This window comes from Macrosteles quadrilineatus, unplaced genomic scaffold (genome assembly GCF_028750875.1).
Source record: "Macrosteles quadrilineatus isolate MER2022 unplaced genomic scaffold, UCM_ALF_1.0 Scaffold_36__1_contigs__length_1205136, whole genome shotgun sequence".
Classification (NCBI taxonomy): Eukaryota; Metazoa; Arthropoda; class Insecta; order Hemiptera; family Cicadellidae; genus Macrosteles; species Macrosteles quadrilineatus.
Genome location: NW_026542629.1, coordinates 237,567 through 249,840, shown reverse-complemented (window position 1 = coordinate 249,840; position 12,274 = coordinate 237,567). Strand labels below are relative to the sequence as shown.

The 12,274-nt window shown below is 33.4% G+C and overlaps 1 protein-coding gene across 2 annotated transcripts in view; it reads right to left on the bottom strand.

Annotated features, from left to right (window-relative positions):
• LOC129005835 (superoxide dismutase [Cu-Zn]-like) overlaps window positions 1-11,270 on the bottom strand; it is a 33,314-nt gene extending 22,044 nt beyond the window's left edge. Inside the window, exon 1 of one of the 2 annotated variants that reach the window (XM_054434852.1) lies at window positions 11,111-11,270. In XM_054434852.1, the coding sequence (XP_054290827.1) occupies window positions 11,111-11,254 (144 nt within the window). In that variant the 5' untranslated portion in view covers window positions 11,255-11,270. Of the gene's footprint in view, window positions 1-1,602; window positions 1,858-11,110 lie in introns of those variants that run through there. The other variant, XM_054434851.1, reaches the window with a different exon arrangement.
• Between the last annotated feature and the right edge of the window lie 1,004 nt (window positions 11,271-12,274).

Below are 12,274 nucleotides of genomic sequence, written 5' to 3'. Positions count from 1 at the left end.
GCAAGGGACATTTTATTACCCATCACAACTTATTAAACTTATTTTAAAGAGATGCCGGCAGCAACGTTTTCATTAAACGATAATTGCTTTCCATACAAGTCCTTTAAAAACCAATCGCTATTTTAGTAAAACTTGTAAAGACACTCAGGTTCAGGTATATACTATAAAAAACTTAATTTAAAACGAGGAATTTAATTTTGATAACTCCATAATGCTATAGTTGGGTGTAAGCTAAATGAATCTTCGTTGCAATCTTTCGCTAAGCAAACCCAAATTATGAGTTATTGTAGGCTACTTAAAAGCCGCGGTTTGACTTGTCTTCTGTCTGTTCACAATTTAACCTCATATCCGGCGATTGCTTTATTTGAGCTAACGATGAACTTACTGACAAAAATGTGTTTGCGTGAGCAAACGAAGGTTTTACAACTTACGTAGCCTTCGTCAAAACAATGGAGAGTGAAGGACTTGGCGTCGTAATTGAGTCACTATAGTAACAAGCTTGCCGAAACAAGCTGTTTTATTTTCAAAAACAATAAATTGTATTGCACTTTTTATTCCAAATCATAATAAAATCCTCATATCAAGCAGTACAACTCATTACAAATGCACACTACATACATGCAAATGCATTACATACACAATGAGGCGTGTAAAATTGTGATAAAGTGAGTTGTTCTTAGGCATTAGATTGTTATGGTGGTGAGATTTGATTTTATTTCTCAATAGTATATAAATACTCCATAGTGTGAAGAGAAAACTATGATATAATTATTGTTCTAGCTAGAAAATATTTTTGGGCATCACTCACCTTTTTGAAATAAGGAGAACGCAGTCCTTATCATCACAGTTCATACAACACACGTTTAAAATAAAAACAAAAAGATTTGGGGGTCGTCATCATTATTTACTCTCAACGTTTACATGACGTTGACTTTGGTGCGACGAAACATCGGAATACAATTACTAAAGTCCTTAATTTTTTACGTGTTCGTGTGTGATTTAAACTGGGGGGACAGGTACTAAGTTCTCCTTGTTTCAAAAAGGTGAGTGATGCCAAAAAATGTATCTAACTGGATCAATGACCACACCCAAAAATCATGTCGTTTAAAAATATAATTATTGTTAACAGAAGTAAGGTTTAAACTTAATTAACGGATTTAAATGTTGTACTCCTTTGGATACTTGACCAAGAGCAATATCCCAGGCTGATCTGCTAATGTTCCCCTCAGAATAAGGTCTATAGGTGGTATACATACATTTATGTATTAGAAGTAATGTTCAATTTTATCATAAAATGATAAGAATACTTTATCAATACAACATTTTTCGACTCTAAGACTTGTAGCTGCAAAATTACAATATATTATTTTGACAATATTAATAAATCTTTTTTTATTATTTTTTTGTAGTCAACGAGTTTGACATTACATTAAGTATGCCTAAAAATGGGTGTTTAGCTATCTTCGTTTGCCTAACGGTCCATAAAACTGATTCTGTTAGATTTCAAAGGTATGAAATTCACTCATAATAATAATAAAGCACAGTCCAACTAAGCATTTGAAAGCATTTAAAATAATCTACATCTATGTTGCCGTTACTCACGTAAGGGTACGATGTGTATGGAGCGGGGGCTGAAGTGTCATAGTACTGGTACTGGGCGGGGGTGTAGAGGGCTCCACTGAGGGCGAAGGGCTGGGGTATCTGACGAGCGTACAAGTCGCGGTGTGGGAGCGCCTGGAAGGGTCGGCCCTGCAGGAGGTGCGCGGCTTGGCCCAGCACCAGTGGTACGACTGGAGACACCAGCAACACCAGCAGTGATAGTAGAGCCATGACTGGTAGAACACTGACTGAGGAGGTGAATGTCGAGGGTTATGTCATAACGCGACCTCCTTACACCGCCACTAGCTGCCCCACCCCGCCTTATCAATCCACTCAATTGAAAGAGCAATGTTTGTTTTGGTCAAACGCTATTAAGGTTACTATGCATCGAGCTGATGTGTTTGAGGGGATACATCAAGATACAACATGTTTTAATACTGTAAAGACAAGTGGGACATGCATATAACATCGGACAGTCACTCTGTCAGGGATCGAAAATAACCATCCACCTTGTCTACGGGATTTGGTACTGAACATTTGCTTTGACTTTCGGTCTCCAGGGCCTTTTGAGGCTGCAATGAATAAAATGTAATGGTTCTTACACAACCCTCTCGGTGATAGTTGTCTAACAATATTTAATTGATACCGTACATTTTTTTCTTGCTATGTTTTTGGTTCTTGACTGTTAACATCATCGTCAAGAAAACTACCTCCAATCTACCTTCCACGAGACTATTCAACTTGACAAAAAAAATGCTTTATTAAAACAAAAATACTATAATAATGCAGTAAATAATACTTTGCAATATGCACTACACTAACTATTATCTATAACAACTGTTGACAAACATAACTGTTTTTGTCAGCTTTCCTGATCGAGCTATTACGTCTACCGGCTTTTCCCATCCCAACATTGCGAGGTGTTTCACATAATTAGCATACAACGATGCTTGATTATTATACAATTATTAATTAAATGTAACTGTCGTTATGTAACATGACCATACTCGTATTATCACTGCACGCATGTCATTCAGTTGATATAATTTACACAAATACCATCAAGTTTACTAGTAATATAAAATTATTGAAGTAGGGTGCTGTCATAAGGAAGGGGAAAATGTTTCAGTTAAATAGTATGAACGAATATTCAACCCATTTTCTCTTATAATTAAGAAATGAATGATAATACAGACAAATAATTTAAAAGGATTTCTATGTTTTGCTCTTCTGCCAAGGTCTAAAAGGTAATAAAAAATATTATACTATCTAATTGTAAAATAAAAAAATGTAAATATTGTAAATCCAGACCAAAATAGACCAATAAATAGCTACCGCCGAAACGTGTATTCTCATGAAGGTATTAACATTTCTCAGTTATGGCGTCTAAATAGTTTGATGTATTTAGAACATTATATAAAGCACTTATATAACTCGACATCGGGGATGTTTACCACCAAGGACCAGACTCCCGTGTTTGTAGGTTATATAACTAATTGCTCTGGTTTTATTTACTTTGGCTCGTCGTACAGAGGAATATTGTGCTATCGCCGACACAGGGGAATTCGTGTTGTTTTTGTATCAATGTGACATTGGAATATTGAATCGATGAAATTAAATTATTTGAAAGTTTTTTTATATGCTAATTTGTGAACTAAATTACTAAGGCCTTATATTTCGTAGGGTTGTGTCGGTAGGGAATTATTTGTAATAAATACGTAAAGTTCATTATGTATCTTTCAACTTTAGATTAAGTTAATTAACTAATAAATCTAACAAAAAACCACTAAGTGGTAACACTTTCCCCGCCTAGTCAGCAATCCAAAAAAGATAATAAATCATTACTTTTTCCGCCAAGAAAAACAATGTAATGTATGTAAGTTTGGCAACTTGGCGGCAGACTTTTGCTTGGTTTTTTTCATTAAAGTTACGTTCGTGGATAATTTCACAAATCAACTTCTCTAATTAATTAGTCCAACTAAGTATAATAATTTCGAGGTAATCAGTAAATATAAAACCATTACTATTATGATTTTATGAAATGTGGCACAAATAAGGTCAAATTTTGTAAAATAAGCTCTCACCTAGCAATGTACTAATGGGAGAGATACTTGCTCAATGAAACTAGTTTTATGGTATTTTTTAAAGTGATCGAGCAAAAGTCTGCCGCCAAGTTGCCAAACTTACATACATTACATTGTTTTTCTTGGCGGAAAAGTAATGATTTATTATCTTTTTTGGATTGCTGACTTGGCAGGGAAAGTGTTACCACTTAGTGGTTTTTTGTTAGATTTTATTTATTTTTGTAGAAAATTAACAGTTAAAACAAAAATCCCCCTTTCTCTGATATTGACCACGGCACAACTAAATCTAATTTAATTTAAATAATATTGTTTGTGTAGAACTAAATTCTACATTTTTTGTCTTATCTGTTTTAAACCGATTAAAAACACACGTACCAAAATTTCTATTTAACAAACCCCCTGGGCTTAAACTCAGTTTCAAATTTCATCAATGGTCATCTTGAACAACATAAAATGCGTTGGTGTTACATAAGTGTTCTGATAATTAAACCCGTACATCTAAAGAATAGTGTAAATTTAGCCCTTATTAGAGCGGTAAAACGTAATCAAACAGATTAGGTTTGTTAGAAATAGCATAAGGCACAACAAATATTGAATAACTCATTTATCCTAAATTTACATCTCACTATTTAATTGCTTGCTTAACATACGTAGAGTGATTTTCCCGATTGTTTTATTTGTTTTGGTGTATCAAAACATAAAACCAACCTTATTACTAGTACTAAGTTTCAAGTTCCTAGGTTTCATATGTTTTGATAAGTAGTTTTAAACTGTTAAAAATGACGAGCTGCTGTACCAGTGTACCATCGGTACACTGCATTTTTCAATGGAAAGTATCGGGGAATATCACTGCTCTAAGTAATTTTATATAGTAAGTAGTTCAAATCATTCTGAAAAATCTTACTAATATTATAAATGTGAAAGTTTGTGTGTTTGTTTGTTTGTTTGTTTGAAGTTCAATCACGCATAAACCACTGGACGGATTGGGCTGAAATTTGGCATGATGATAGCTTACATTCCCGATTAACTATAGGCATATTCTTATCTCAAAAATCCTTTCGGGCTCCGCCCCAGTGGCTCTGTAATTCCCCATGTTAACCTTATAAGTATTCATATTTAAAGGGAATTAAAGAATTTAGTCAGCTGTTTCAACTAAAAAAGTTGGTTCTATGATATGGAAAAGCATTAAAAAGTTATAAGATTTACCAACAGGGTGCAGCACTATATTTTTTTTGCATTTATGAAAACAGCTAATTTGAACTAAGCAGCAACAAAAAACTGTGATTCGCAATGAGAACTGTCAAAGTAGGATTGTTTACAGTTATGTTTATGTTTTTCATTTCATGAATAATTTGTGATATTTTGCGAATTGATAATTTATTTTTCTCTATTGTTTGGTGAAATGGTAGAACATTATGGCTATGGTAGATGTGTAAAACTATAGAATACTGTAAATTTAAAAAAAAGCAAATTTTATCAAACTGTGTCCTCCGCCCATTGCAATCGCAAAGCTTAAGTATAACTGCAATAAGCATTTTATACTTATATTCCAACCCCGTACGAAGGACGGGTACTCTGCTAGTACTTTATAAAAGTTTTAAAATAATTTTTCAGCTGTTCCTAAGAATTTCTCTAACATTTAAATTGATTGAGATTTAATCGCAGCTGGCCCTTATTTTGTTTTGATTTTATTCCCATGTTATTTAAATGGGCCAAAATCGTACTTTGAGAGCTTGCCAAGAGTTTATGGGTCAATGCACCGACTTGAGACCCTCAAAAGGCACATCTACACGTTAAGGGCTTTCAAACAACATAAAGAACATTAAAATTGAGCCAGTGGTTTGGGCTGTAGGTCCGTCAACATTCAAGGAGAAGGAGGAGAAGGAGGAGGAGAAGGAGAACACGGAAAATTTGCGAATTTTCAAACTAGTTTTTCTTGGCTCAAACACAACCGTTTTTTTAAATCTTTTTTTTTTATTTTGTTGAGAATGAGTGCCCCTATCCAGTAAATAAATAATTATTTTAATAGCTTTTGTTTCTTCAGAGCTATAGACGAGTAAAAAAGCCACTTTGTCACGTCATGTATATATACACTGCAGCAGCTGTGTACCGCTGAGGGACTTGGCGGGGCGGAACGCTGCCGCGTTCCTTAATAACCAGTTTCCAAAACAAATGTTAGTGAATTTTAATTACAAATCACAATAAGTTTTCTTTAAAAAAAGGAAGCCAGTTTATACATCTTTAAATACTGAAGTTTTGACATCTCGAATGTTACAGTACAAAACCTAATAACCATACAAAAATCGAAAAATCTGCATTTCTAAAATCTTAAAATTTAGTAGGAGAAACTAAAGCAGAAACTCTAGTTTAACAGTTTCATTGATTTTGGACAGTTAAACTATTGAAATATAAGTTTTTCGTATTTTGTTTCATCTTTTTAAGATTATACAAGAAAAGATACCAACAACTAATATAATAAGAATAAATCAAACAAGAATAATAAATAAATAACATTCTTGACCACATGTTGACTAACAAAATTTTTTCTGGATAGTAATCCCTTAGTATTTCCTTCAGTTTATAAGATGTTCGGAAGTAAATATAAATATTATAACCTAATGTTTAAAGAATATTCTTTGGCCTTCTTTCTGACATTGGTAAGATAAGTTATGCATATATTTACACTTTACTTACTCCGTAAAATATTCTTACTGTTTCTAATTATGTGCACCTGTGCGTCAGTTTTACTTCAAAATGCAATTACAGTACAGTATGTGTTTGCGAAACAATAAATGGATATTAATTAATTAGATTTTGCCACATGTTTATGCACATACTCTAACTTAAAATTAATATAAAGATAAGTAAGAATTAATCAAATCAACCCCCCGTTGCAATATGAAACAAGCCATGCATGTATACATGTTCAAGGCAATAAAAGAAAATATGGTTTGATTTGATTTCAAACGATACAAATGTTTCAGTTAATTAAAGATGTTCCTACAGTACCGTAAAATAGTAAGTGTAATCATCTTAGTACTTTCCTTTAGTAAGGTTGTAACAGGTGTTCAGTCATCAACGTATCGTCCGTCCTTGATTGACACAATAGAATAGCAATTGCCACACGACATTACCGCTGTGTCAGAGTCAGCCTACTCTAGCTAGGCAAGGACCTTGGTCACCGGGCATCTTATGTCTTGTGCAACTACTTTATGGTCAATGGTCAATGGTTGCACCAACCACTCACTATATCTGCACTTTCTCAACTGTGATACTCTTACGTGAAATTGTTGAGACCGTTAAGTAAGTTGTTGTGTGACTGTAAACACTAAACAGACTAAGGCCGACATGTTCCTTAGACCGGGCTAAATTAATATCCCATACAGCCAATGACAACTAAGGGACCTACAGTTTATAGTGGAATCTGAGCCAAATTGTTTTCTTATATTTAATAATATGGTCTGATCAGGATAGTTCTGTGGACAGTCACAGTACTCACTAGTGCGGACGTTAATCCACAGATCCTGCCTATTAGATATCCACAATTCGTGACCTCCAAGTAGCTGGATTACAGGACGTTATATTGCTTCACTAATTTAGCTGAATTTTCTATATCGCTGCAGGAGGACATTTTTAGAGCTGTAAGAGAGTAATATTACTCATCCTGAATGTTCGATTAAGTAAAAAGAAATATAATGCTTTTGAAACCAGCAATATAAGGTGGTTTTACCACAAAAACTATTATTTCATAGATTATTGTGACGGCGGAACCTTTGTTCTAGTGCTAAAACAAGAGTTATTTTTAAGCTGTTGTTCGGTAGGTTTATGGATTTGGTACGGTATTGTATGAATTTACGCGTATATTGAGGACGTTTTCTATTAGAGATTAGTGAAACGTAATTCCCATAGCGTTTCCGGGTTTAGAATCCTTATGGACCAGAAACTTCGTCAAATTTGTGTTTTGATTAGTTATTGAAAGTATGCTTATCATGCTTTTCATTGACAGAAACAAGTAGCCTGTTGTATTAATATACACAGAGTGATCTTTCAATTTTTTTGTGTAAAAAACACTCTGTTATAGAGTTTTGACAAGTATTCATTTACGTGAGTACAAAAAAATATATTGTCCGTCGTCAACGTTACTTACTGTTACACAGCTACTTAAGTAATAATAACAAATAAAATTCATTAAATAATATTCATAGTTAAAGCTACTCTGTTTGTGCTAACTGAAAATCCACCTCCCATTCATTACATTCATGAATTACATCTACCTTGCCCCAAACAAGGATAGTTTATCTGACGGACAGACAAATTACTCTAAGCGCCTGTGGCACTTTCAAAGTGCAAATTGTTTAAGCAGAATCAGCTCTTCAAAGCTTCACTGTCCCTTGCCAAGGGCTTACATTTAAATAGCGTTGTTATAACGGACATTTGATGTAAACGTGTCTGTGAATGCTTCTATTTGACGGATATAAAGTGAAATGTGCAGGACTTTTACAAGACAAAATCAACATGCTTTCTACCGTGATCTCTTTGTGAAATGTTCGTGTGACATATCTGATGGCATTGTGCTTGTCTTATTTCTTTATTTCAAAAATAGAGTTAAAAGTACGTAGTATGAATACAGGAACTCGAGTAATACTGTTGTAGTTCGAATTAACATTCAAGTAACAATTTACAATACATGAAAATATTTAGGAAGTATGCCCTAAAATAAATACAATATACCCGAGGTGGAATGCAAATCTAAAGTTAATTGAAACTAATTAATTTTTTGTCGAAGGTTTTTCGTAGATATAATTCCATATCATATGAAGTGAGCCAGCCATGTTTCTAATTTTTTATTTGTCTAAACAATAACCATTATCATGATTATTTCAAAACAAAACCTTGCAAACTTCAAATTTCACAATGTCTGAACAAACTAACCCACAGTGGTTAAACAGTGATCAAATAATAGTCCATGCAACAACAAAATAAATCTAATTTTAACAGACACTATGTGTGCCTTGCCCTTCTTAGTTGCATATTTACAAATAAAAATAAAAATTAATAACCAATGTTTATTGGTTCGACAGTCTATGTATCAGTTGAACATCATTCATAAGCCTTAACAATAACAACTTTAGTATTTCTTGGATTGATAAAAAACTTTTGACCTGGATTGTAGAATCAATTATGAGACTAACTGATTCTTCTACTAATGGTAATTGTCATAATTACAAATGCAATATTTAACAAACAGGCAATATTTAATATTGGATAGACAATAATACGTGGACCTGATATTTACAAGGAAGGCAATTTTCATACAGTTTCTCATGTAACAAAGTTTCATTATTTAATGATTCGTAGTAAGATTTTGTTTATAATTCACGGGTATTATTTAATCCTTGAAGTACACGTGTATATTATATATATATATGTATTTGTCAGTGTTGAACATGCAATATGCTTGTATAACCATCTCATTTATACACGTTTTATAAATCTTAGTTAGAAAAGTGTAATGAATTATTAAAAAATAAGGCAATTGTTACTATTTGCATTGTTACAATGAATTTGATTATTGCAACTGTTTCTATAGTTCATTGTTAAATGTAAAAATATTATATTTCATCACTAGGGCCTAAATTGACTCTTTTTGACCCAAGGCCAAGTTTTGTAAAATGAGAGAGGGTTAAAATACACGGTATGGTAAACAACCGAGAAATAATTTAGATTGCCACAACCAAAATTTACAACAGTTTACAACAACTGATTTTTACTCCCTAGAGACTAAAAATACTATAGTACTTTAGACCCACAATGCATGCATTAAAAACGACTGTTTTTGTTGCAGTATGACGAAAAAATGTTTTGACAATCCATTCTTAGTTCGGTTCGGCTTATTACACCCATGTTGTTTAATTTATAATCTTTTTTTAATATTAATTTACTGACAAGTTAATCCAGGACAATAATTATGAACCACCTAATGATTATTTTGAGGTTTAAGTAACAACAAATTCATCAACTAATAAAAAATACCACTGCAATTTAATATTTCACTTTCTTTAAATAGATTGTACCACTTTTTTAGAAATAGTTAACTTCAAATTTAACGGTCTGGTCTAGTTCAATAGTGTTTTCTTCTTCTGCGCCTTTCCTGATACACACCTTGGGCTGAACGTGCAGATTATGTAGTACCTAATATCAAAGTTCCGACCTTGAGGAAATAACTAAAAAACGCCATCTCGTTCAAGGTTTCAGATAGAATCAAGAACTGAGATAAGACTACACAATAATGAGACCCGGGACTGGTCTAGCTACGGTAATTGAGTTTATATCCACTATATTGTCTTACTGACCTATATAGTTAACCAAAATATTCCTTTGCTAAATATATTTCTGTTTTGGTTTCCCACTGACCAACGATTTTATCGGGATATATGAATTATATGTAATTTAATTACAATCAAACACAAAATAATTGCACAGCATTGTTGGTGAGTGTTTCTGGTTCAACTGGAGATTAAATTTGGCGTCCGTATTTGCCTACTTATTTATCAACCCCCGCGGTCCTTTAAATGCTAATTACACTTCCCACCACCAGAGGGAGGGGAGGAAGCTGCTTCGTTCCCACACCCTGTTACTTAACTGCTTTGATGTATTAGACTGTGATCTCAGTAAACGTTTTTCAACCAAAAGCGTTTGACTTAATGAGATTTTAAAATTCTGACCACAGTTTTTATCACTATTTGAATTATTTTTTGTTTTAAATCAAACAACCTAGCCAATGTCTTTGCTCAAATTAGGTTTTAGGTTACGTTAGCCCATTAGGGTAGTCTGAAAATTGGACTTGTGTTGAAATTTGACTATTAATAAATGCACTAGTTCGTTCAAAAGTAAAAAAAGGCATGATTTGACAAGTAGTAAAGTTATTTCGAGGTTCTATCATCAATGTGGATTAAAATTATATTTCTGATTCGTCCTATTTAGACTACAATCGATACTATTGATTTTCATTGTAAATATTTCACTAAATGAACTTTAGTTACTAGCTAATAGCTTAATATATATAATTAGATATTAGGCTTGGCTTAAGTCATTGCGCTCGAAAGAAATCAGTAATTAACACATAAAATAATAGCAATTATTAACAGATAATTTTACTTCATGCTCTTTCAGTGGTGCAATTCAAACTACTTACATTTTTATCCACGAACTGGCTGAAAACATGACATTGGTATGGGAAGTATTATATTTACAATATTCAAATGTATCACGCACCACTTACTGCATCATTAATCACTTGCTGTATGATCATTTTAAAATACAAATTGCAAATAGACTAAATAAAAAATAGATAGTTTATTGCTTCATTGCTCATTTTTGTGTAAGCATTTCTTGAGATGCCTTTAAAATAAATGGGGGATACTCACAAATCGGTAGTAAGGAGAGGGCTGTGGCTGGTAGTAGTCAGGCAGGTAAGGAAGGTCCGGTAGGTAGAACGGCGTGTAGTAGCGGGGTGCCGGCAGGTAGGCGGCATGTACGGCGTGTAGACCCAACACTACCATCCACATCATCGTGCCGACTGAAACACTCACACTCAACTGTGGGAGCGTTAGTCAACATGGCCTGACAGAGGCTGTTGCAAACTTGCAAAACGTCGCTATTGTAATTGGCTGTTAGGCAGACCCATTGTAGTAATGACCTTTTGTAAGGTAATACCGTACTACGCTTCCTCATAAAATGCGTCAAAGGTCAGTAACTTCAATGCTGAAACCGTCGAAATAATCACACTTCAATTGTTTTGTTATTAATTAGTGGCTGAGAACTTCTTGGATGTAAAACAAAAGGTGTCCAACTTTCATTTAATTGAACTATGTACAAGGAAAATTTAAAGTAACACTTATATATTTTAATATTTTATTGGTACGTAAAGACTGTTTACTATTACAGTAATAATTTTGAATTGTGGTTTGTTTGATATTTTTAATATGTATCCACATTCTGTTTTAACAATATAAATGTCCACTTAAACTCTGCATTGTCAGTATTCAGTAGACATATCTGATAGTTTAGCAGAAACCCCTACCCGCAGTATACGGGCCTGTAAAGTCCGCCTGCCCCTATCATCAGATAACAATAGACTTGGCTGCATCACCTGGACCACGTGCAGGCTGCGGAGATGAGATTTGCACAAGATAACGTTACTTAGCATACAAATTAACTAAAAGAATGTGTGGTTTAAACTTAAACAACACTCGAAGATATATTACAAAATATTTACAAAAGAATAGGAAAAACATAATCAAAAACACCAAAACTTGTTTATGCTATGAATATTGATAGTCATTTGGTGTGTTGGATGAGGGAAGCGAGTCTTATACCTCTTATGTTCTCTAAAAAGAGAGTTGAACCATATCATTAACGCTTTATTTTATCACTAGGAGCTAGATACGTTATATCCGTAATAAGTCATAATAATAAATACAAATGCAAAATCATGTTTTCATAGAGTATACCTATTTTCATAAAAATGTAATCTCAAGATATGATGGATGGAAAAAAATTTAAATCTGAAAATCTAGAGCTGGCGTCCC